Here is a 26,812-nt window from a genome sequence, read left to right on the forward strand (position 1 = left end):
ATAGACTCTGCCCAGATTGTAGAACTGATTAAAAATGGCCGGTGTGAGTCCACGACCTCGTCTGAACATGATCTGACTCAGTTTCTCTTTTCTTCACATGAAAAAATGAGATGAAGGAGGTGAACGTTTGTCGATCGTCGTCTTCCTCTGATGACGAACGTTCACGGTGAATCACAGACAAACTGTGACTGAGTCTCAGATTATCTGTTAATGGACGACACGCGACACAGAACTGCAACAACAACAAAGGTTAAATAAACCACAGAGTTAACCATCGATGAACACACACACACACACACACACACACAGACTAAACAAAGCCTTATCGCAAACTAACCTGTTAATGCCGAACCACTTGGTGGCGCTCTTGTTTCAGTCAAAAGAGACGAGGTGGAAGACGGTAACCATGGAAACGGCCGATTACCTGGTGAGGAAATTTGCGCTTGTGAAATCAGTCACATGTAACAAGAGAGGGGGCGGGGCTACAAGTGGGCGGAACTGTAAGCGGGGGGGGGGGGGGGGGCGGAACTTCAAGTCGTCAAATCTCATGTAAAGTGATAAAGTCACGACACTGTCCATACGCTGAAGGCTAGCATGACGTGGAAAGCTAGTTATTCTGATGTTGAAGGCTAGCTATACCTTATTTTGAAGGCTAGCCTGATGTTGAAGGCGAAGTAGCCTGATGCTGAAGATTAGCCTGATGTTAAAGGCTAGCTAGCCTGATGTGGAAGGCCAGTAAGCTTCATGTGGAAGGCTAGCTAGCCTGATGTTGAAGGCTAGCTAGCCTGATGTTGAAGGCTAACCGGCCTGATGTTAATGGCTAGCCTGACGTGGAAAGCCAGTTAACCTGATGAGGAAGGCTAGCTATACCTTATTTTGAAGGCTAGCCTGATGTTGAAGGCTAAGTAGCCTGATGCTGAAGATTAGCCTGATGTTAAAGGCTAGCTAGCCTGATGTGGAAGGCCAGTTAGCGTCATGTGGAAGGCTAGCTAGCCTGGTGTGAAGGGCTAGCCTGATGTGGAAGGCCAGTTAGCGTCATGTGGAAGGCTAGCTAGCCTGATGTTGAAGGCTAACCTGCGTGATGTTGATGGCTAGCCTGACGTGGAAATCCAGTTAACCTGATGAGGAAGGCTAGCTATACCTTATTTTGAAGGCTAGCCTGATGTTGAAGGCTAAATAGCCTGATGCTGAAGATTAGCCTGATTTTAAAGGCTCGATAGTCTGATGTAGAAGGCCAATTAAACTGATGTGGGAGACTAACTAGCCTGATGTTGAGGGCTAGTCTGACATGGAAGGCCAGTTAGCTTCATGTGGAAGGCTAGCTAGCCTGATGTTAAGGGCTAGCCTGACGTGGAAAGCCAGTTATCCTGATGTTGAAGGCTAGCCTAATGTGGACCCTCATTAAAGTACACAAAGGCGAAAATGCAAAGTGGCTCGAGGTGAATGTGGAAGTATGACCTCAGTTCTTAGCATGTATTATGTAGCATGAGTGAACATAAGTGAACATAACGAGCAGAAACTCTTACCGTCCTCTCATCTCAGCTGTGAACATGAATCTCATAAATCGACTGCTTCTGTCTGAGCGCTGATATGTGGCAACAGCAGCTTCTGACCTTCTCTCTCCAACTGCTTTCTGGGTAATTGCTCTCTGGGAGCAATTTAATTTCATTTAATTGTATTTCCTCCCTCACAATTATTCTGAGGGTTTCCAAATGATTTCCAATTATATTTATTTACCTCCATGAAGAAGGTTCTGTTCCCACTGACATGTTTTTTTTTTTTCCCTGTTTCAGTCCGAACACAGAGTTCAGACTCAGGTAAAAAATGTCACCGGAGCATAATGAATAAAGTCTGTTTGTTCTCTGAAGAAAAATACATGAATGTCAACAAGAGCCTGAGAAACCACCGTCATTCAGTGTGTGTGTGGTGTCTTAGACACCAGGGGGCGCCTATTTAAAAAAATCCTAATGGGTTAAAGTTCTGCGACTGTAGAATTTACCAACTGAATGGTTTTAAATGTTAAAATTAAAACGGACAGTTTTGCAAACCTTTGCAACCAACTCTTTACATTTGAAAATGACATTACCATATTTAAATATAATATATATATATATTATATATATATATATATATATATATATACTGGCTACTGTGTAACTTGGTGCTCGACCTGAACCAGTTAAACTAACAGAGGGAAATTAAATAGTAACTTTTTCACATCATAAAATACTTAACTCAGTTCTGAGTTCTGTCCTCGATCTGTGAGGAAACCTGCACCAGTCTCTGGTCTCTGGTCTCAGTCCCTGATCTGGTCTGGTCTCAGTCTCTGGTCTGGTCTGGTCTGGTCTCAGTCTCTGGTCTTGTCTCAGTCTCTGGTCTCAGTCTCTGGTCTGGTCTGGTCTCAGTCTCTGGTCTGGTCTCAGTCTCTGGTCTGGTCTCAGTCTCTGGTCTCAGTCTCAGTCTCTGGTCTGGTCTGGTCTGGTCTCAGTCTCTGGTCTGGTCTGGTCTGGTCTGGTCTGGTCTGGTCTGGTCTGGTCTAGTCTGGTCTGGTCTGGTCTCAGTCTCTGGTCCAGTATGGGAGAACCCAGGGAAAAGCCTTTGTTCTGCAGGTTTGTTCATAACAAGCTTCCACGAGCTCACAGAGAAGAACTTTATCACATCCTGAAGATGACTGGACCTCTGGTAAGACCTGTGTGTGTGTGTGTGTGTGTGTGTGAGGACCAGTAGTCCTCATGGTGCCCAAAACATGGTCCTAATGTGGTAGAACCTCATTTCTGAGGCACTGGTTTAAGTTTAGGACTAAGATTTGAATTGTGGTCATTGGTTAAGGTTAGTCATTAACTGGTTAAGGTAAAGTTAAGGTCAGTATTAGTTATGGTTTAGTCTGTACAGATGAGTTAAAGGTGAATTCCAATCCTATCTTAACCCTCAATCTCAAAAATGTTCTCCCTCTAGTCCAAGTTCTGTCCTGATTCTCAGATAAATTAAGTTGAGGTCAAGTTTAAGGTCTGTATCGCCCTCAATATTGAGATTTTCCGAGACCACCCTTGGGAGCAAGGGCTACCCAGAATGCATTGCGTGTTTTCACATAACAAAGATGGCGTCGAAAGCAGCGAAACGAGTGCGATACAAATGAAGTGTTTTCTTTGTTAATAGAGATATAAAAATGATCTTAGTTTAGGCCCATATTATGGATTACTGACGTCATTGTTGCCTAACATTTATTTTTATTTTACCATCTTTTGTCAATAGTCGGCCGGTGCGGACAAGTACGGTGGCCCAGAGGTGCAAAACACAAACGCAAATCACAAAACACAACACAAATCAAAAACACAAACGCAAATCACAAACGAAAATTCAAAAAATGCAAATGAAAAAACACAAATGCAAATCAAAAAACAGAAAAACATTACCTTAAAACAGAAACACAAATCACCCAACGCAAACACAAAAGCAGAAAACACGAAATCATTAATTTACTTTAGCTCACTCAGTGTTTTCGTGTTTTCTGCTTTTGTGTTTGCGTTGCGTGATTTGCATTTGTGTTTTTGATTTGTGTTGTGTTTTGTGATCTGCATTTGTGTTTTGCACCTCAGGGCCACCGTAGACAAGCGATGGTTTGCTATGGTTTACTTTTCAATAAGTCGTGGTGTGTGGTAACTGTCAGCTGAATATTTGTATGAGTATCATCTTATAACTAACTGACAACCTAATAACTTGACTGACAAACGGATCAGAATAAATAATCCTGACGTAAATGTGTTCTTCTTGGAGTTGACAGACTGGACGCAGCTTTGGCGTTATTCTGCCCCCTACAGTCTGAAGACGTATCTGCATTTAAGGGGTGTCCCATTTCTAAGTGACTAAATAACCCTCAACACTTGGTTTTAAGGGTTAGTTAAGATTAAGGGTATCTGCGGGGTCTTAAAAAGTCTTAAATCTAATCATTTGAATTTAAGGTCTTAAAAAGTCTTAAATTCTCCTAAAATCTCATAAAAGCTCTTAAATACAATTTTGAAAGGTCTTAAATAATAAATCTATTAACGTTACTTTTATTTAAAACATGCATAAACTTCAGTCTCGCTTTGAAATGTTTCTGTTTTTGATAATGCGATAACAACAATAACTACAACACGGAACTAAAGTAGGTCACCTGTGTTGCCCGGGGAGCATTTATCCAGCACCGCTAGCTAGCATGCTGTGTGCGCGCCATGGTGTGTTACAGCTTAGCTTAGCATAGCAGCGGAGAAAACTTAATGAAAACCGACAGCTAACACGAACAATTCATGGCTCTAAATATCCTTCATGTCTTTTGTACTTTTTTGCCAGTATGGATTTGAAATGGGTCTTAAATTATATTAATTATGGTCTTAAAAAAGTCTTAAATTTGACTTGTTGAAACCTGCAGAGACTCTGTGAGATTAAGGGTTGAGCTTGAGGATTAAGATTGGAATTGGAATTGGTCCAAAGTCAATGCAGAAGAATAGCTGTACAAACCTGTGTGTGTTTCAGGTATTCCTCATGTTGTGGGGACCTGTTTCCACAGGTTCCTTATGGGGACTAAAGGTTAAAGGGTTAAGGGTAAAGTTAAGGTTAGAGTGGGTCAGTATCGGTGGGCGTTAAACGTCGTCTGAAGTCATGGAAACCAGACGCGGTGGTTTTTTTTTCCCTCCGTGCTTCATGTGCGTTCGTTCTATAATGAGTCGGTTTCTTCAGCCCAGGATTGATGAGAGTGTTTGCTTTCAAATGTCAGGGGGGAAATAGACTTTGTGTCGGGGCTCCTGAGGCAGCACTGAGTCAAACCGAAGCAGCGTTTTTGCAGGATTTCAGCCGCTGGCCGCGTTGTACGCTGTCAACGTGATGAAAGAGCACGAGCTCGTTTACAGAAGACGACGGAAAAGAAGCTAATTAACTGTAACTGGTGTCGACTGTGATTTACAACACGTTCACCTGAGAGACGACGGAAAAGCTGCTCGTTCTTAAATCAGATTAGATTCGACTTTATTGATCCCACAGTGGAGAAATTCACCTTGTCACAGCGGCAGAGTCGGAGGAAGACGAGCGACAGATATACACTCTGAGAAATAAACGTGCTCAGTAGAACCATATCAGGTTCCTCAGCTTGTCCTCATAGGTGTAACCCTTTTTGACTCCAGATGGAACCTTTTTATAAACCTTCCACCTGGAACCCTTTTATTAAAACCCTTTATTCAGGAAAGGGGTTTTAAAGGGTTCTCTGGATCAAAATGGTTCTTTCTGGAACCATTAGTGTTACCAAGAACCCTCGAAGAACCCTTGAGAAAGGGTTTTTCAGAAGCAAAAAGACCCTTTTGGAAACCTTATTTCTAAGAGTGTACAACAGCATTTAAAATAAAGAATGTAAAAATACATATTCAAAAATAGAAATAGAATAAGCAGTGATTTATATATATATATGTATATATATATATATATATATACATATATATATATAAGAATAGAAATGTACAAGTATGTGAGAAATCCTGAAAATATCAATACTTTTTTAAGCTTTGGCCATTATTTAACTTTATCTAAAGTTAAAGTTAAAGTTTACACATTTTCTTACTAAATGTTGCTAAGACCAAAAGTTTTTTTAAAAAAACATTTTTTTTTTTTTTCATTTTATATTATTATACATTCCTTTTTTATGTGTTTAAAAATAAAAAGACTACACACTACAGCAGTGTTTTTCCTAAACACTGGGTCGCAGGAAATAGTTTTTTGAGGTCCACAAACCAATTTGCTGAATTTTCCCCAAACTTTTGAGTCCAATATTGATATGTATTTGTTTTCAGTAACGTACATAAAATGAAGTGTTTAGTCATTAATTTACCAAAGATGTCTTGAAAACGTCTTATTTACCAAGTCAAAATGATAATACGCTGTAAATGAGTTTGATTATTTACATCGTGATTTGGGTCACAGTGGTTTAAAATATATAAAAATATGTGTGAAAATGTAATCAATTGAAGTTTGCCTGTCCAATATAAAATATAATCTTATCTTATAATAATAAGATAATTTACCACACGTCTCTTTCTAAATGATTAATTTACCAAATGTTAAGCTGTAAATAAGGACATAAATAAGACATAAATAGCTCTTTTCACCGTTTATACCAGGGGTCTGCAACCTGTGGCTCTAGAGCCTCGTGTGGCTCCTTCTAGCATTGAAAGAAAAAACTATTCATGTTTTTCACATTTTTGTGTCAAGATAAAGGCGTAAATAAAGATGTTTTGATGTTTTATCCGTCACGTCCAGTTGAAAAACCTCCCCCAAAAGCTAATAAAATACTATAAAAAATAGTTTTATTCGTCGTTTTCCTACACTTTAAAGGTTGGGTATCAACTTGCGACAAACTGTGGTTCTTTAAATAGAGTATATGTGTTTCTCACTACATGTGATTTTATCTTCATTTTTAGGATCAAATAGGTTTCGCGGCTCCTGATTAATTTCATTTGGGTGAAGAGGGGACAAAAATGGCTCTTTTCATTCTAAAGGTTGCAGAGCCCTGGTTTATACTGTGAGTCGGTTGCGATCGTCTATCATTTCTAAAACAGTAAAAAAATAAAATTCTGCCAATTTGTTTTGGGGACCCAAGAAAATTGTCCTGTGGCTCGTCTGTGGGCCCCGACCCAGAGTTTGGTCATCACAGATCTGGAGTAAAGGTGAAGGGGAGTTCACCACGTAACCAACATACAGTAACTGTGTATGTTTTTTAGTTATATATATAAAATATTGCTGTTATTTATTGATTTGTAAGACCTGGCTCCTCGTGTTCCTTGATAAACTCGTATTAAAACATGTTCCTGTTATATTGTGACAGCTTATAGTTTATCATAATAATGTAAAAACATAATCTGAAGGGATTATTGTTCACTTCCCTGCAGTGTTTGTTTCATAGATAAGTCATGTTGTGTTTGATTTATGGCTAAACAGTTAAATACTCATCAGCCGTGGGATTAGTTACAGATCAGTAATGTGTCGCTTTATCTGCCGCTGCTCCACGTTTGTCTGTTTGTCTGTTTGTCTGTTTGTCTGCAGCTGCTCGCTCGAATCCTTCATTACCTCCTTCCATTCGTGGTCACGATGTTCTGCGGACGTCTGGGAAACGAAGTGATGGCCGGATACGGATTAGCCTCCGCTGTAAGTGATCGTCAGGGGCGTCGAGCGCCGACGTGACGAGAGTCCTTCAGGTGTAATTTGTGACGGGAGCGACTGTAACTGGAAGAAGCTCCGACAACTTTCAGAAAAACGTGAACGATTTGATCAGAAACATCAGCCTCGTGTCACGAGTCGCAGAAATATAACGTGGTGTTTTTCACTGATGAGAGTTTTCTCCGTGTTTTTCTCGTTTCAGGCCCTTAACATTTCCACCATAGCGACAGGATGTGGTCTGTCACTAGCGTGTGATACTTTGGTGTCTCAGGTTTGCAAAATTCAACGTGCAATTTTTTCGTTCTTTGATGGTGCGTTCCGGTTTTACATCGGAAGTCGGAACTGGGAGTGACGTCACTTTATTGTTGACCATTTGAGAAAAACACGGACACGATTTTTTAGTGAAACCAGTCGATCGCAAAACAGAATCAACCACTGAGTGAGAGACGTTCATAAAACTGTTATCGTGAATTGAAGCATGAAAATAAGAGCAAAACAACAACTGACTTTCAAGAAATACAAGCAGAAATGTCGTCTTACCTTTGCTGTTTATCAAAACAAGTTATTTCCACCGGGAAACAAAACCACTTCTAATGAAGAACTACACTTCCCAGCATGCTTTGGGGACAAATCTCGGTCTGATTGATCGTTACAGAGCGACATTAGCAATGATTTTGGTACCTAAGAAATCTCCAATGGCACAGATGGTGCCAAACTGTGCCAACAGAGAGAACGCCCAGACATCTCTTTACTAAAACCTCTGTAATTTCACTCTGCTTCACTTCAGCAGCATCAGACTTTGCACAGCTCATGTCCACATGTTGTTACATGACCTCCATGTGTTTTTAAGCTCCTACTACATATTTTAAAGGTGATATTTGCTTTAAAATGCAATATTTTTTCAGGCGAGAGAAAAAAATCCTTCATTTATGCTGTGTTCCATGTACATTTACTCTGACACAGTGGCATCTACAGTGAAACTTACACCTCTGGTGGAATCTCACAAGTGTTATCTTCATATTGATGCCAAGATAATCCACATAGAGCTCGTAACTGCAGAGATTTACTCTATTTAGTTTGGGCTTGTCATTTTCGAGCAGGGACTCCAAAAAGAAGTATTTAACCGTCTTAACATGCTCTTTATTTACGTTCTCATCTCGTGCCTTTTAATTTCCCACCAAGTTGCAAATATTTGATTAATGCTGTGTTCCATTTACACTGGAACTCGGAACTCGGAGTGCGGACGCCTCCGTGTTGATCACGTTCCAGTTTCTTGGTGTCCTTTCTCTGAATAAAAATAACAAAAAACACATTTAAAAAAAACATTAAAATCAAATTAAAATAGATAATACAATTATTGAGTACAGAGAAAACCAATTCCGAACTTCCGACTGCAACCGGAATGCACCATAACCCTCAAAGTCACTAACTCTATGAAATGACTAAGACTGTGTGTGCAGACGTTTGGAGGTAAGAACCTGCTGAGGGTCGGAGTGATCCTTCAGCGGAGCGTCATCATCCTGCTGCTCTTCTGTTTCCCCTGCTGGTCTCTGCTCATCAACGCCCAGAACGTCCTCTTATGTCTGGGCCAGGAGCCCGAGGTGGCCAGGTAACCAACAATCATCCTCACAATCACTGTCACTCACTCAGTCAAATGGAGCTTCTCAAAGACAAGGATCCTTCCTGAGTGGAGAGGATCGTTCTAAGTCAGGTCCCACGGGGGACGAGGAAAGACTTTCTTATTAACATTGATGAACTCGTGCTTCATTCTGACACAGAGAGAAAAACCAAAAACACAACAAAAGCTTTGGTCTCTGTCGGCTCAATGTGACGACTGCAAATCCAAATGTCAACATGAACATGAGCCTGGAGCTTTTCACATATACAAGAAATGTCAAGATGTTTTATCTGCTCCTCAATATTTGAAGATATAAACCACACTGAAAAGGAATGAAGTACATTTGAACTAAATAGCTGATGTGCTATCTATCTATCTATCTATCTATCTATCTATCTATCTATCTATCTATCTATCTATCTATCTATCTATCTATCTATCTATCTATCTATCTATCTATCTATCTATCTATCTATCTATCTATCTATCTATCACAGCTTATCTATCTATTGATCGCAGCTAATCTATCTATATATCTATCTATCTATTTACGTTATCTATCTATCTATCTATCTATCTATCTATCTATCTATCTATCTATCTATCTATCTATCTATCTATCTATCTATCTATCACAGCTTATCTATCTATTGATCGCAGCTAATCTATCTATCTATCTATCTATCTATCTATCTATCTATCTATCTATCTATCTATCTATCTATCTATCACAGCTTATCTATCTATTGATCGCAGCTAATCTATCTATATATCTATCTATCTATTTACGTTATCTATCTATCTATCTATCTATCTATCTATCTATCTATCTATCTATCTATCTATCTATCTATCTATCTATCTATCTATCTATCACAGCTTATCTATCTATTGATCGCAGCTAATCTATCTATATATCTATCTATCTATTTACGTTATCTATCTATCTATCTATCTATCTATCTATCTATCTATCTATCTATCTATCTATCACAGCTTATCTATCTATTGATCGCAGCTAATCTATCTATCTATCTATCTATCTATCTATCTATCTATCTATCTATCTATCTATCTATCTATCTATCTATCTATCACAGCTTATCTATCTATTGATCGCAGCTAATCTATCTATATATCTATCTATCTATTTACGTTATCTATCTATCTATCTATCTATCTATCTATCTATCTATCTATCTATCTATCTATCTATCTATCTATCTATCTATCTATCACAGCTTATCTATCTATTGATCGCAGCTAATCTATCTATCTATCTATCTATCTATCTATCTATCTATCTATCTATCTATCTATCTATCTATCTATCTATCTATCTATCTATCTATCTATCTATCTATCTATCTATCTATCTAAGCGAGCTAGTTATGTAATCTTAATCATTAAAAGCTAACTAGCTATCTAAGATAGTTAACTACATTATGTAAGATAGCTAACTATGTAATCTAACGATCTTAACTAGCTAACTACATTATGTAACGATGATGTACATGATGTTAGCTAGCTACTTTTCTTGGTAGCTAGCTAATAATGTAATCCTGCTAATGTAAGATTGTCTATCTTTTTAAGCTAGCCAACGATGCTAACTATGTGTTCAAACTGTTTCTGACGCTTCTGCTGTGTTTATTGATGTAGCACATGTTCATGATGCTAACTTCCTGTCTCTGAAGCTGAATGTTTTGCTCTTTATTTCAGAATAGCTCAGCTCTATATCACAGCTTTTCTTCCTGCTGTTCCTGTGAGTCTACAAAACATCTACATCTACAAAATGAAGGATCTGACTTTGATATTAAGACTTTTTATTTATTTATTTATTCATCTTTGTCTTTTAGGCAATTTTTCTATATCAACTGCAGGTTTCATATCTCCAGAATCAGGTATATTTATTGATTATATATATATTTTTAGGAATTAAAATAAGCCTCGTTTCAGGGAAATTGTTCTTATTTTTGAATAATGAATAATGATTATTTTCTCAAAAGAAAAACAATCTTTTCAAGCAAGTTTTGCACTATAAAAATAATCAAATTTCGAGAAAAAATACCACACTGCTTACTTTAATCTTAAATATATATATGCTAAAACGTGCTCTGTGTGTATCACAACTGGTCTAAATTAAGTAGAATTTCTAAGAGTGCAAATATAAGAATTCCCAACATATTCTAACACATACAGAGACGCGTTTTAAGTTAACATATCTTTGATGACAGAATTTCTTTGCTTATATTTTGCCCCATTTTATACAATGTGTGCAATTTTTACACAGTGAATTTTTGCGCGTGTGCAATCTTTCTATTTCTATATTTATTATTTGTACATACGGTATTCTCGTGTTAATTGAGAGATTTATATCTGTGTATAACGACAATAAAGTTCATTAATTAATTGACTTACTTTTAAGTACATTACAATCTCCGTTAGTGTGAAGTATTTTATACAAGCAAAATGTACTTGAAGCCACAAATGTGTATTTCCTGTATGTATAATATTTGTCTTATTTACAGTGTTTTTGTAGTGTTTTTTCATCAGATGTGTTGTTTTGTGCGCTCAGGGTCTGATTTTACCTCAGATGTACACCGCTGCTGCGGCTAACGTCGCTAATGTGCTGACAAACTATGTCTTAGTGCACTGGCTGGATCTGGGCGTGAGGTGTGTGTGTGTGTAAATAATACTCGTATCATTGAAACACAATGGTATTTTCAGTATTCTAACACACTCTGTGTGTGTGTGTGTGTGTGTGTGTGTGTGTGTGTGTGTGTGTGTGTGTGTGTGTGTGTGTGTGTGTGTGTGTGTGTGTGTGTGTGTGTGTGTGTGTGTGTGTGTGTGTGTGTGTGTGTGTGTGTGTTACAGTGGATCTGCAGCAGCCAACTCACTGTCTCAGATTTACGTCTGCGTTTTTCTCTTTGCTTACATTCGATGGAAGAATCTCCACGTGAAAACATGGGGAGGTGAAGCATTTCACATTCACTGCTTTCACAGGTTCATCCTGTTGGTATTAATGGGTTTATGTCTCCCCCTGCAGGCTGGTCGATGGAATCACTGCAGGAGTGGGGCTCGTACATGAAGCTGGCCGTTCCCAGCACTCTGATGACCTGTTTTGAGTGGTGGGTTTATGAGATTGGTGGATTCTTTGCAGGTAATCTTGAGTATTATTTGTTGTACTTTTAATTCAATGATGATATATTGATTGATTTTCCTCCTCCTCTTGTATTCTGTGTGGATCAGGAATGTTGAGTGAAGATGAGCTGGCAGCTCAACATGTCGTGGTCATGGTGGCGTTCCTCACATACATGGTACGTTTCATTTTAAACGTGTTCTTTAGCCGTTCAGTTACAGTTAATGTCTGTTTTCGTGTATAATGGCTTTAAATCAAAAATCATTTGACTTACATGGCCTTTGAATTTTCCTCCATGAATTTTCCGTCCATGTTTTTTAACACGGATCACTTCCGAGTTCCGATCTGAACGAAACTGTTAGACGTGTGGAACTGATGGTCATATATCGTTTTATTTCATGACTTTATTTCTGTTTTATTTCCGCTCATAACTCATAAGAAAGTCACCTCACTGTCAAAGTGCATCAGGGCAAATGGATCATTTCCTGAATTTAAATAATTCATTAAAATTATTCCTTAAGAGATTTGCAAATATTTTCAACAGATCCTTGTTCAGGGCGATGCCGACTATTATGATGGTAAATTTCAAGTAATTCCGAGATAAAATAAAAAATAAAAAAATTTGCGGATGAGCCGCTGCCTGGCTGGTGCAGCATGATAAATCACTGAAAATCAAAATTCTGCCAAAAAAATTAGAAAATCAAGGATGCTCACCATTGGGTCATGTTCAACACATATCCAAAGTCTTAGGGCAATCTAAGACTTTCAGACAGACAGACGCGACTTGCTTTATAGATAGATGTTTTGGCGTCATGTGGCGCCACCTACCGCCGTCTACCAATCATTGCAGTCAGCAGAGTCTCAGCTGCCGAGCAACCACGGTTTGCCAGTTACGTCTGAGCTCCAATGGCGGAGAAAACAAAACCTAAAAGACCTCGGTATTTAGGATTTGAGTGTAGTAACCATTTTTGGCCACATTCTTACATATGGCGCCTTTTAATCTCTGTTAATTCTGTTTTTAATGACTTAATTCACGTCTACTTTTTTTCGGTATCATCTTTTCCTCTTCCCCAAAGCTTAAAATCTCTTTCTTTTTCTTCTTTATTGTCTCTACAAATAAATATTGACATCCTTTCTGCTCCGTGAAGGCCACCGTAGTTTTCTGACAGTGTAGGAGTAATCTGCAGTCCCACCAGCAGGTGTCACTAATTCTTACACACAAGATCACTCTGTTTTGTCCCTGCAGGCTTCTTTGATACATTACATTTTTAAAAACGTCTGAGACAAACTGAGAAACAACGTAAACTGAACAGTTTATTTTATTTTACACAGCTTTAAACTGTAATTGTTGCATGATCATGTTTTCTGTGATCTGTTAGTTTCCTCTGGGAGTTCAGGGCGCAGCTTGCGCTCGCGTAGGAAACGCTCTGGGAGCTGGAGACACGTCCAGAGCCGTTCTCGCCTGCAAACTCTCGCTCGCTCTCGCAGGTCGGTTCGTCGACGTCGTCGTCGTCTGCTGCTGATGCCGATAAAGTTTTTGGATGTTTGTTGACGGCCGTCTCTGCTCTTCCGTCACAGGCAGCATCGCCGTGGTTCAGGGTCTGGTTCTGGCAGCGGCTAAACCGGTGATCGGCTTCATCTTCACCTCCGATGAGTGAGACTTTAAACATAAACACACGTCTCTTTAATATATATATTATCTATATGTTATATCTTTAATATCAGCTGGAACAGGAAGTGTGTCACACGTTTGTATTTCCCCCGTCAGGAAGATCGTGGCTCTGGTGTCACATGTGATGAGCGCGTACTGTTTCCTGCAGTTCTTCGACGGTCTGGTGGTGAGTGTGTGGAAGAGTTCATTATCGTCTTCATGATCGTTTTTCATTATTTCTCTGTCGTTGTCCCTCAGAAAAGTGACCACATTATAATCATCTGTTAGAATAGGTCGCCATGTTGCATGTGTGTGTGTGTGTGTGTTATAGAGACACAGATCTGGAGAGGTCAAAGGTCAAACTAAAGAAAAGAGTAGAAATCTGACGAAGATTTAATAAGAATTTTGTCTGTGTGTCTTTTGAAAGACCAGGAGACGTTCAAGTCATAAGAGACGTCTGTGTTTTTGTGTTCCTTTGTCTACGGAAGAGGATTAGGGCCAAAAAAACGTAAACTAAATAAAGTCAGAATTTTGTGAGATTAAAGTCAGTACTCTGATATTAAAATCAGAATTTTGTGAGATTAAAGTCAGAATTTACATAATTTTGTGAGATTAAAGTCAGAATTTTGTGGGATTAAATTCAGTATTTTGTGAGATTAGTCAGTATTTTGTGGGATTAAAGTCAGAATTTTGTGAGATTAAAGTCAGAATTTTGTGAGATTAAAGTCAGAATTTACATAATTTTGTGAGATTAAAGTCAGAATTTTGTGAGATTAAAGTCAGAATTTTGTGAGTTTAAAGTCAGAATTTACATAAATTTGTGAGATTAAAGTCAGAATTTTGTGAAATTAAAGTCAGAATTTTTTGAGATTAAAGTCAGAACTCGGAGATCAAAGTCAAAATTTAAATGGACATCTATACCCAAAAACCCACATCCCTCCAGACAGTTATATATATTATATACATATATACAGACATATATATTTTTATATATATAATGTTCTGTGTTTCCTGCTCCTTCACTGACACAGTTATGAAATGATGTCGTCTGACAAAGAAATAAAGAATTAAACAAAGTCAATTGAACACAGTGTGTGTGTGTGTGTGTGTGTGTGTGTGTGTGTGTGTGTGTGTGTGTGTGTGTGTGTGTGTGTGTGTGTGTGTGTGTGTGTGTGTGTGTGTGTGTGTGCGCGCGCTTGTGTGTGTGTGTGTCCCCCTCCTCAGTGTGTTTGCAATGGCATCTTCCTGGGAACCGGCAAACAGAAGATTCCAGCCGTGGCTAATTTTGTGGGATATTACTGCATCGGAATTTCACTCAGCGTTCTTTTAGTGTTTGTGGCAAATCTTCGAATCTTTGGTGAGTGAATGTTTTCTGAAGTGCTGAGTCATGACACTGAATCCTGACTCATCATCATCATCATCATCTTCTGTGCAGGTTATTGGCTCGGCCTCCTGATCTGTGTGGTGGTTCAGTCCACCTTCTACATCACTGTCATCTTCAAACTCAACTGGGAGAGAATGACAGAGGAGGTGAAAGAGCGCCATCATCTGTTTTAAAGGAGAATAACAGTGCCTAACCCTAACCCTAACCCAGTGAAGTTTCTAACAATAGAAAGATTAAATGGTTTGCTAGCTAACAGAGATAGATAGATAGATAGATAGATAGATAGATAGATAGATAGATAGATAGATAGATAGATAGATAGATAGATAGTTGATAACAAGCATAGATAACTCACTAGCTTAGATAAAAAACTAGCATATATAACTCACTATCTTAGATAGATAACTAGCATAGATAACTCACTAGCTTAGATAGATAACTAACTAGCATAGATAGATAGATAACCAGCATAGATAGATAACTCACTAGCATAGATAGATAACTAGCATAGATAACTCACTAGCATAGATAGCTAACTAGCATAGATAACTCACTAGCTTATATAGATAGATAGATAGATAGATAGATAGATAGATAGATAGATAGATAGATAGATAGATAGATAGATAGATAACTCACTAGCATAGATATAGATGATAACTAGCATCGATAACTCACTAGCTTAGATAGATAACTAGCATAGATAACTCACTAGCTTAGATGGATAGATAGATAACTAGCATAGATAACGCACTAGCATAGATAGATAGATAGATAGATAGATAGATAGATAGATAGATAGATAGATAGATAACTCACTAGCATAGATATAGATGATAACTAGCATCGATAACTCACTAGCTTAGATAGATAACTAGCATAGATAACTCACTAGCTTAGATGGATAGATAGATAACTAGCATAGATAACTCACTAGCATAGATAGATAGATAGATAGATAGATAGATAGATAGATAGATAGATAGATAGATAGATATACTTTTATAAATCTAAAGTTTCTGTTTTCTTGTTTTCAGGCTGTGAAACGAGCTCAGAAAAAGATTCACATGATGTTATTAAGCGACGCAGCTCTGACGGACGCGGTCAGTAACGGAAATGTACGTGACATATTTTTTTTTTCACGACCTGAGTGGTTTTTCATTGCGGCTGCAAATACTGATTATTTTCAACATCTGTGAATCTGTGGCTGAGTTTCAAACCTGGAGATGATGATGTTCTCACTGAAGTCCTGGAACGTTTAGATGTTTTTGTTTTCAACTGAATTCAAAGGTGATTTATTTGAAGAATCTACCGTTCTTTTCTCCTCTGTTGTAGTCGGTGAACGACGACGCTGAGGTGAAGGATGAAGACGTCCATCAGCAGCAGAAGAAGACACCAGGACGTCTCTCCACCACTCAGCTGCTCCTCAGACGAGGCCTCACCGTCTTCATCACTGTCTTGTTTCTGGTGGTGGGAACATTTGTTCACTTCCTGGTTCCTTTACCAGAGAACGTTTACTCAGAGAAGAACAACACGCTGGACTGGATCAATGCAACACACAGTCCTGATCCAGGCCTCTCCACTCCACTCATCCAGTAAGAACAGAGTCTCCAGAGTCTTTAGTCTTTAGTCTTCAGAGTCTTCAGAGTCTCCGGATTCTCCAGAGTCTCCAGAGTCTTCAGAGTCTTCAGAGTCTTTAGTCTTCAGAGTCTCCAGAGTCTTTAGTCTTCAGAGTCTTCAGAGTCTTTAGTCTTCAGAGTCTTCAGTCTTCAGAGTCTTCAGAGTCTCCGGATTCTCCAGAGTCTCCAGAGTCTTTAGTCTTCAGAGTCTTCAGAGTCTCCAGAGTCTTCAGAGTCTTTAGTCATCAGATTCTTCCAAGTTTCCAGAGTCTCCAGAGTCTTTAGTCTTCAGATTCTTCAGAGTTTCCAGAGTCTCCAGAGTCTTTAGTCTCCAGAGTCTTTAGTCTTCAGAGTCTCCAGAGTCTTTAGTCTTCAGAGTCTTTAGTCTTCAGTCTCCAGAGTCTTTAGTCTTCAGAGTCTTTAGTCTTCAGATTCTTCAGAGTTTCCAGATTCTTCAGAGTTTCCAGAGTCTCCAGAGTCTTTAGTCTTCAGAGTCTTTAGTCTTCAGAGTCTTTAGTCTTCAGAGTCTCCAGAGTCTTTCGTCTTCAGATTCTTTAGTCTTCAGAGTCTTTAGTCTTCAGAGTCTCCAGAGTCTTTAGTCTCCAGAGTCTTTAGTCTTCAGAGTCTTTAGTCTTCAGAGTCTCCAGAGTCTTTCGTCTTCAGATTCTTTAGTCTTCAGATTTTTCAGAGTCTCCAGAGTCTTTAGTCTTCAGTCTCCTGATCATGAAACAACTCCAGAAAATGTTGATCAAACTGCAGTGAAATAAATAAACGATGTAACTGTAAAAGCTCAAACTTTTATTTCATTTTAGTTCAGATGTAGATTTTTGTTTTATTGACTTTTATTGTTTATTCATTCTTTGGTCAGAGATGATGTTTTTATAATTCTGGATACTACGAACAAAACACAACCTCAAGAGCAACCTGACCTCAAGAGAATGAGCCTCATTCTCACTTGATTTCTAACCTGAGTGAATCCCAAACAGTCGTTTCAGCTCCTCCTCCATCGACGATAGAGTACGACACATATGAGTGGAAACCAGTGTGATTGACAGCTGCAGGAGACGCCTGTTAACGTCCATTTTTGGTCTAAATCGCAAAGCTCAAGGCTTCAAGACCCGACTTCACTTTTCAAAAGGAAAACCTGCCGTTTGTCCATTTCTTCTCCACAGTCTTGAATGGTGGGATGAGTCCGTGTCCGTCCGTCCGTCCGTCTTCCTCTCTGTCGTCGCTGCTCTCGTTTGTCTTTGCAAACGTCTGCGTCGGCTCACGAGTCGCCGTCACGTGATCAAGTTTGTGACGACTAACTTCAAAGTGATTCCCGCTGACAGGATGAAGAGCATGATCGCCACAATCAGAGTCCGTCGCAGAACCAGAGCTCGGAAAGTAAGCCCCTCCCCCTGCGCGGTCACTGCGTCGTCGGCGTCGTCAGCGTCGTCAGCGTCGTCAGCGTCCTCCGTCGTCTCCGTCTGTGGCTGCGAGTACAACGGATGGTCGGACTGCTCGCCTGGACACAAACATGAAATCAGCCGTTTACGTAAATTCATAAACTAATACCTCCTCCTCCTGCGTCGTTGTTCTGCCCGTTTAAACTTCACTCATTATAATCTAGAAAGATTATTATTGGTCGTTTCCAGAGCTGAAACTAAAGTATTTTCTGTCCTTAGTTTGTTTTGTCTGTTGTTTTTCCCGTCTCTGTAAAGCAGCTTTTCTCTTCTTATGAGTTTATGTGAATCAGAAGCTGTTTAAGGCGGAAAACTTTTGGTATTTCTGGAGTTTCTAGCAAATGTGAATATTGTTGACCGGCATCAATTTGATGTCTTTTTGGTGAAAATTGTTCATTTTAAGAGAGCCTGTTTATAGCTGAGTAATTATGGTAAGTTGTTTAACCAGTTGAGAAAAAACCTTGTTTAGTATGATTTGCACTATTAATTATTGTGGGCAGGCCATGGACACAATAATTGTCCGTGTAAAAGAGCGGAGGGTTCGAGTCCCCACCAGGTCAATTGCTCTTTGTTAATTGGACACATCCAGTGTCAAACCTAGACAAATGTGACAACTACTTTAGAGCAGGAGAAGCTGAAATGTTTAAATAATAATAATAACTCTTACTTGAGTCTGAGTCGTTCCCACACACACCAGCTCTGATTCGAGCCTGAAGGGAAATAAACACAGTGAGCAAATCTTTTATATATAACAGACGTGAATGCTGTTTTAAAGACTATTTAAAGAGTTAAACCTGTGTTGACTCACTCACCTCCGCTGTAACTTTATTCCAGTTCATTTTAACCAGGTAGATGAGCAGAAATGAGGACTGCAGGAACACACAGGTGAACATACCGGTCCACAAACCTGTTACAAGAATATTAAAGAGGTTTAAAACCGCAGCAGCAAGTCAACACGTCATCAAAACTTCAAAATGTGGGTCAAAAACGTCTGAAAACAGAAGCTTTTAACGGATGTTTTCAGGATTTTTAAGTCTTTTTGGACATTGTTGGCTTTGATGCTTGTGTCGGACGTCGCGCTCATGACTGAAAGAGTAGAGCCGAGCCGAGCTGAGCTAGAACTGCTAGTATATAATGGAAAAGTACCATTAGCTGTTCATCTTACCCTTGATTCCTAATTTGGCTGCGAACATGAGTGGCACTCCGATCGGGAAAGCGATCCCGTAATAACCCACGATGTTGCAGATGGCGCCGACTTTCTGTTTACCAGCTCCTCGTATGACACCGCTCAAGGCGGCCTAGTCGCACAAAAGTCAACAAACAGGACAAAGTGATTCAACAAACGTCTCTTCTGCGTACTGTAATGGTAAAATAAAATTTCTCTTTCTCAGAGCTACATTTACCCAACACTGATATCCACCCAGTACAGAATACCAGGTCATTTGTGTATAGTATATTGTGTATTGTGTCTAGCCTGCACCTTCCTGCCACAGCATCAGTCTACAGTAGACAAAGAGCTGTGAAAGCACCGTCTGAATGTAGAGGCTTTGTCTATTGGAGGAATGCGAAGTTTGAGCTGCTCAGACATAAATGTCGAGGGTTCACTTTGCTCGGAGTCTTCCTCCAGTAAGGATCGCTCCTGTGAAGATTGACCTTTTCCTTGCAACTAAAATAAAACCTTGTCGGCCGGCAGAAGTTAGTCTATTTCATTCTTCACCAGCAGCAGAGAAATTTCCACAACAATTTGGTGTCAGAAGTGGGATCCCTCAAAATAGCTCGACTGGCTTTTTGTTGCTTGTAGCATTAAAACGAAGCAGCCAAGGGTTTCTTTTTAAAATCACCTGTAAAACCTTAAAACTAAGTGATTTTGCTTTTCGTTCGCTTGTAGCACAGACAAAGCGAATAAAGGTTTTTGTTGTTTTGGCCGATAATACAGAAATGACCAGGCCTTTGGTTACGTCAGAGTGGTTCCTTACCGACATGGCATCAAGGAGAACGAACGGAGCGTAGAAGGCGACGACGTCAGCAACTCTCTCTCTGATTTGTCTGTTGACAAAGACACAAAATTAAAATCTACCCCATGTTTTTATTCTTACTTGTCTATTTATTACTTGTTTAGTTGACAGGAACAGTTAGCTAGAGTTAGCTACGTGCTAACTTCAATCTGTTGTCCTGGGGCAGGAAGCAAAGAACAACATCGTAAATAAAAACACGTAGAACTGTTGAAGTTTTATCCGTGGACGTTGAAGTTGTGATGCTCTTTCTGTAGAGCAACAAACCAAATGTACAGTTGTTAGCCACTATGATAATAATGGCTAACTCTTGCTAACCCCAAGATTTCTCTGGGGTGACATCGTTCCCAGTTTTGTTTTCCAACCTCTGGTGTAAAAAATAAAGTTAATTAGCAGGTAGCATAGATTATTATTAATAAATATTTAATATTAGAACTAATAAGACTATGTTTGTATCGAGGGCTGATGCAATAATTTGAATATTTGATTATTAAATTAATGGTAAACAATTTTGATAATCCATTTATCTGATTGACTGTTTTTTTTTATAATAAATGTGACTTAAATGTGAATATGTTCTGGTTTCTTTGCGCCATAAAAACAAAGAAATCACTAAAACTGCATCATTTTGGTTCGAGAACATCGTCATTTCCAGGTTTGACGAATGAATGACCTGAGAAAATAAGCGTTTGTTGCAGCTCTAACACACAGTGTGTTGAGAATATATAAGTTATGTGACCCCAGTGTGAGATTAACCTTTAGCTCAGATTAATATGTAACAGAGAATGAAGTCAAAGGTCAGGGTTTTCTCACCCTCATCACATGACGGTGAAAGGTAATATTGTTATCTCAGAAATGGTTAAACGTGTGTGAACATTACTCACTCATCGTATGTAAAAACATAAGAGATGTGATCCTTCAGGCTCCCGATGAGGATGGACAAACATATGGAGACGGAGCCTGCAGAGGAACAGACTCAGTCATCAAACAGTTCACTTTAACTTTAGTTAAACTTTAGAGGCAGGTGTGTTCACACAGATAACAAACAGACTCGTCCTGTGACGTCAGACGTACAGTCACGACTACGCTAACGTTATTAAACAGACTAACCTTAATGAGTAACATGCATCCAAGGCTTTTAGGGACCAAGTTCTCCGGAGTAGAACGAGGCAAATTTTATCAGAAAGTTGAAGTTGAAGTTGAAGTAAAAAAGCACCAGGGGGCAGCGTAAGTGTCGCCTTATAAACAAACTGAGTCATGTGACGACGATAACGATCTGATCCTCTTTCACACCCCGACTGAGCTGAAACCAACAACCTGAATCTGAGTCAATGTTTGAACAATCTGTTTGTTCAACTTCATTTCTCAACGGTGCTCAAGAGGTTTAATAACCAGTTTTTTTTTTTACACCAGTTAGTCAGAAGTCAACGATGAAGGTGAAACGTCTTCACACCTAACTCCAGTCCAGTCCAGTCCAGTCCAGTCCAGTCACCTACAGCTAACTACAGGACATAACTAATAATAATACAGTCGTGAGCTGTTCTTAAACAAAGATCCATGAAACAATTTCCAGATTCCTGATCTGAAAAGGTTCTAAGAGAACGTGTTGACCTGTTGATCTTCATCAAACACTGACCTGCACAGAGAATGGTCATTTTAGCCGACAGTTTGGCCTGTTCTGTGTCTCCGGCTCCTAAAGCGTTCCCCACCCTCACGTTACCGGCTATACTGAAACCAGTCGGGACCTAAGAAGAAAAGAAAGAGTTATTTCTTGAACACAGTGTTTGTGTAGAGATTATTCCACGCGACGAAACTCACCAGGAAAACAATGTTTGCCAGCTGGAAGACGACGGACTGAGCACCGAGCTCCACGTCGCTTATCAAACCTGTCGACGATAAACAATGTTCTCAAACGTTCTTCTCGACGAGAAGGGAACCAGTGCCCAGGGAACCTCGCTCAGGGACAAGCCCAGTCCTTTGAGCCGTGTTCCCCTTCCACTTCATCACAAACTGTGAGCGACCGTACCTGCTAGAAAACTGCCGATCTCGTACATCCACCACTCCACGCACAGCATGACCATGCTGGGGACGGCCAAGTTTAGGTAGGAGCCCCAGTCCTGCAGACACTCTCTGGACCAACCTGTGAAGTCACACGGTCAACAAATCCGTAAACATCTGACTGTCAATCACATTATTGGAAAACAGAGACAACTTTGACCGCGTTTGGGTAAGAAGTGATGAAGAGATGACGGTAGAAATGCGACGGATCCATCAGAAAAGCTTTGTCTGAGGATAGATCAGCTGACTGTACCGTACCATTTTAAAGGGCACCTTTGTGAGCAGTGCCGTTAGGTTAAGAAATGTAAGCAACATCGGTAGAAATCAAATAAAACATTTGTGGAAATGCGACAGAAATGCAACCCCAGCAAACTGAATAAGTTTCTCTGGTGTCGGTTTTGGTCGGCCAACCAATCAGACGCTGGATTTAAAGAATACAACTTCACTGATTTCAGCATCTTCAAATATTTTCTGGTATCTTTGCTTCTCTACGAACGTCATCATCTTCATCGTCACTGTGACCCAACACTAAAACTCTCACCTGTCCACGTCGCCTTGTGAAGACCTCGCCACATGATGTAAACGTGGAGAACGATGGGCATGGAGAACTGAGAGATGGTGTTGGCGAAGGCAGAACCGCTGTGAACGAGCGTTTTTAACGGTTTTATGACCACGAAGAAACGCCGTCGTACTGAACGAGTCGGGAACGGAACGTAAAAGCTACTCACGTCACTCCCATGTCTAAGACGTAGATGACGATGTAGTTGAAAACCGCGTTGAGGAGATTGACCACGAAGCCTGTGACGACCTGTGGCCAGATGATGCCCTGAAATAAAACATGGATTTATCACCGTACAGTAACACCTGAGAGTAGTATATTACTACAGACAGTAACTTCACATGTCTGCCACTAGGGGGCTAACAAGAGCTTTAACTCATTCCGGATCTTTGTTCAGGGCGATGCCAAAGTCATTCTGAGATACTTTTTGTTTTTGAGACTAAAGTCAGCTCACTGTCAAAGTGCATCAGGGCAAATGGATCATTTCCTGAATTTCAAAAATTCATTAAAATCCAACAGATGAATGGAACAGAGAAGTGAAAAAGTGGAGAAAAGAAGAAGTACAAAGGAAGAGAAGGAAGTGAGGAAAGATGACGCTATTATAGTCAAACGCAAGGTTCCTACACTGTGGTTGGGGGACTTTCCAGGACCAATTATCTCAGATTCAAACACAGAATCATCACGGTGAACGTGTGGATTTACCTGGTTCTGCAGATATCTTGATTGTAATGAAAACATGAACGTCGCCTGTAGATTAAAAAAAAGAAACAACACACTGTCAGTTTCCAGAATATACCTGAATATTAATCTGAGTATTTGTTGAACCTCAGCCTTCGTTTAAGCTTTGCTTAGTGCTGTCGTTGCTGTGTTCCTGGAGTCATGGAATCTTATCTAACCACAGTCCATCTAATAAAAGTCACAAGCACATGTAACTGCAGATTTCACATGCGTAAGCTAAAGTCACAAATGTGTAACCGTTTTTTATAAATTGTTAACACAAATCCTTTGAGGGGCTTTGAGGGGGCGGGGCTTAGGAAGCCTTGTTTTCTTATCGATCGATTCGCTCGCCGTGCACAAGTTACAAATCCTTTTGCACCACTTATACCACCTAGCGCGAGGAGAAAAAGTATCTGAAACTCGTAGAAGCAGATTCGAGCACTTGTATCAATTGACTTGTAGTTGTGTACCTGTAACAAGGATTTGTGTTAACAAGGTATAAAAAAAAAAAGTACAACTTCAACTTTACGGTTACACATTTGTGACTTTAGTTTGCGCATGTGAAATCTGCAGTTACATGTACTTGTGACTTTTGCACCAAATATACCTTCATACTAATCCAGTGTTTCTCAATTCCGATCCTCAGGGCCCCCTGCCCCTGCATGTTATAGATGTGGCCCTGCTCCAACAAACCAGGGCCCACATCTAAAACATGCAGGGGCAGGGGGCCCCGAGGATCGGAATTGAGAAACGCTGATCGAATTATTATCTAACCACAAGAGAACAAAGTGCCAGAGTAAGAAACGACATTCTAACAATGTTGTTTGCCTCTTGTGTCCCTCAAGGGTGTTGTTGTTTGTTTAGTACACAAAGTGCTTCATTTTCTGGCTCCTCCCTTTTATAAAATGTTCGAGAAACAAAAAAAACGACACACATAATCTGATCAATTATGAGTCATACTCACAGGAAGTGCCGGCAGAAAAATATTCACGTAGAGCTGAGCCAACCTGGAGAGAAATATTCCGTCAGAATCAACAAGAACTCGGAGGAGATGTGTGGTTTAGGGAATATCTACAGTATGTTCCAATCTACGGGCCGGATCCTCTGAAGGATGTGACTGATGGAGTCACCGTCTCCTGTGGTCTGACCCACAGAGAAGTTACATACCAGTGCCTCCTTCATGGCCGAGCCAACGTTAGCCACATTCGAAGGAGCCGACAAATCAAGGAATGGACTTGCGGCCGACGATATGAGGCCCAAGCAGGTTCGTCCCTGGTTTCCACGGTGGACCCACCTGTGTTTGTCCACATGGACTTCCTATGTTACCGAAACCTGACGACCTGCATCATTTGTCCACTTCAAGTCCATGTCCACTTCTTACCTGCTTAAGCCGTGTTTCCATCATGGTACGGTTCGGTTTGTTCTCACGGGTCTTCAAAGGGCCTTGGATCTCGTGGGGTCCTTGGCTTTCACACCTTTGCTGGAGCCGGTTACCATGGTTTCTAACTAAGGGTGTCCTCCTGCAGGATCAATAAGGGGAGAAGAGGATGATCTGAGATCAGGTCACATGTTCTCCCCGTGTGTGTCTGGGTTTTCTCCAGGTTCTCCAGTTTCCTCCAACTGTCCAAATACATGCAGATTTGGGGATTTGGTCAATTGGGCACTTTGAATTGTCCATCGGTGTGAGAGTGTGAGTGGATGGTTGTTTGTCCCTGTGATGGACTGGCGGTCTGTCCACAGTGTGACCCTCATGTGGAGGATAAAACAGTAGAAAATGGATGGATGGATGGATGGATGGATACGCCAGGGTATGAAATATGGAATGTTTGGGGCAGGCTACTCTGGCACTGTTCCTAATGGAAACACAAACAAATACATACTGTACCAAACTGTTCCACTCAGTGGAAACACAGCTTTAGTACCCAGTTAGCCGGGAAAGTGTATTCAGGGCTTGAAGTGGACAACCGTGTTGACGTGGGGCCTCCATGGAAACCGTGGACAAACCTACTTGGGACCCATGTTGTCAGCCCAAGTTTCATCCGTACGGAACCCACATGGACAAACTCGGGGTTGGGGTGTGAAGAGAAATCTGACCTGGCAACCTCAGGTTCCTGCCTGACGGCCAGCAGCAGGGGCTCAGTGTTGACGAGGATCGCCCAGCAGGGGAAACATGTCAGGAGTGAAATGAGGATGGCTCGCTGCATGATGACGCCCACTTTCTGCAGGTTACCGCCCCCAAACGTCTAAAGACCAGAGAGTCACAGAGACTGTTTGACAAACACACACACACACACACACACACACACACACAAACAAACACAAGTGTGTGATGGACAAAATCAAACCTGAGAAACCAGAGTGTCACAGGCTGAAGACATCCCGACACCAATAGATATTCCAATCACATTAATCATCTGAGGACATAAAACACAGTTAGTGAGCTCATGTTTATGTTGTTCTTTATTATGTAGATGAGGTTTTACTGGTCAGATGAAGGTTATAATAATGAAAATACACATTTTCAAGAGTAAAGTTTTTTCTTGTTACGAGAGAGAACTCACTGCGATGGCCAGACTCACTCCTGCCAGCTCGGTTCTTCCCAAGTGTCCACAGAAAACTGTGCTGATAAAACTCAGAGCGAAAACCATTAACTGGGAAATGGCCTAAAAAGAAAAGGCAAATGAAAACAGACTGAAGGTTTTGTCTGGTCATCACATTTAAAGAAGTAAAGAAGAACTAACCACACAAACAAACAACTAACCAACTAACCAACCAACCACAAAAAAACTAACCAACCACACAAACAAACAACTAACCACACAACCAACTAACCAACCACACAAACAAACAACTAACCAACCACACAAACAACTAACCAACTAACCAACCAACCACACAAACAACTAACCAACCACACAAACAAACAACTAACCACACAAACAACTAACCAACTATCCAACCACAGAAACAAACAACTAACCAACCACACAAAAAACTAACCAACTAACCAATCAACCACACAAACAACTAACCAACTAACCAACCACACAAACAAACAACTAACCAACCACACAAACAACTAACCAACTAACCAACCGACCACACAAACAAACAACTAACCACACAAACAACTAACGAACTAACCAACCACACAAACAACTAACCAACCAACCACACAAACAACTAACCAACTAACCAACCACACAAACAAACAACTAACCAACCACACAAACAACTAACCAACTAACCAACCAACCAACCAACCAACCACACAAACAACTAACCAACTAACCAACCACACAAACAAACAACTAACCAACTAACCACACACAAAACTAACCAACTAACCAACCACACAAACAAACAACTAACCAACCACACAAACAATAACCAACCACACAAACAAACAACTAACCAACCACACAAACAAA

At 40.2% G+C, this 26,812-nt stretch overlaps 3 protein-coding genes across 3 annotated transcripts in view; 2 read left to right on the top strand and 1 right to left on the bottom strand.

Annotated features, from left to right (window-relative positions):
• Nucleotides 1-2,607: 2,607 nt before the first annotated feature.
• The window catches only part of LOC310924597 (multidrug and toxin extrusion protein 1-like), a gene marked incomplete at its 3' end in the record, with an annotated part of 42,297 nt that continues 18,092 nt past the window's right edge, over nt 2,608-26,812 (top strand). Inside the window, exon 1 of the mRNA XM_083886380.1 lies at nt 2,608-2,682. Coding sequence (XP_083742506.1) covers nt 2,668-2,682 — 15 coding nt within the window. The 5' untranslated portion in view covers nt 2,608-2,667. The remainder of the gene's footprint in view (nt 2,683-26,812) is intronic.
• Nucleotides 7,111-16,570, top strand: LOC310924549 (multidrug and toxin extrusion protein 1-like; the record flags this gene model as incomplete). Its single annotated transcript, XM_083886331.1, has 16 exons — nt 7,111-7,167; nt 7,382-7,450; nt 8,640-8,788; nt 10,517-10,559; nt 10,654-10,698; nt 11,373-11,470; nt 11,672-11,769; nt 11,844-11,957; nt 12,047-12,114; nt 13,316-13,424; nt 13,515-13,590; nt 13,705-13,774; nt 14,812-14,944; nt 15,023-15,117; nt 16,009-16,089; nt 16,307-16,570. 16 exons carry the CDS (start codon nt 7,111-7,113, stop codon nt 16,568-16,570), a joined length of 1,569 nt encoding a protein of 522 aa, XP_083742457.1.
• Nucleotides 17,427-26,812, bottom strand: part of slc47a3 (solute carrier family 47 member 3) — a 10,500-nt gene continuing 1,114 nt past the window's right edge. The window contains exons 2-17 of the mRNA XM_083887303.1: nt 25,943-26,044; nt 25,727-25,795; nt 25,476-25,624; nt 24,346-24,388; nt 23,367-23,411; nt 22,834-22,931; nt 22,647-22,744; nt 22,074-22,187; nt 21,866-21,933; nt 21,684-21,792; nt 20,932-21,007; nt 20,012-20,081; nt 19,201-19,333; nt 18,848-18,942; nt 18,703-18,745; nt 17,427-18,097 (exon numbers count right to left, since the gene is read on the bottom strand). Coding sequence (XP_083743429.1) covers nt 17,871-18,097; nt 18,703-18,745; nt 18,848-18,942; nt 19,201-19,333; nt 20,012-20,081; nt 20,932-21,007; nt 21,684-21,792; nt 21,866-21,933; nt 22,074-22,187; nt 22,647-22,744; nt 22,834-22,931; nt 23,367-23,411; nt 24,346-24,388; nt 25,476-25,624; nt 25,727-25,795; nt 25,943-26,044 — 1,539 coding nt within the window. The 3' untranslated portion in view covers nt 17,427-17,870. The remainder of the gene's footprint in view (nt 18,098-18,702; nt 18,746-18,847; nt 18,943-19,200; nt 19,334-20,011; nt 20,082-20,931; nt 21,008-21,683; nt 21,793-21,865; nt 21,934-22,073; nt 22,188-22,646; nt 22,745-22,833; nt 22,932-23,366; nt 23,412-24,345; nt 24,389-25,475; nt 25,625-25,726; nt 25,796-25,942; nt 26,045-26,812) is intronic.

This window comes from Microchirus variegatus, assembly GCF_963457635.1.
Source record: "Microchirus variegatus genome assembly, chromosome: 3".
In the NCBI taxonomy this organism is placed as follows: Eukaryota; Metazoa; Chordata; class Actinopteri; order Pleuronectiformes; family Soleidae; genus Microchirus; species Microchirus variegatus.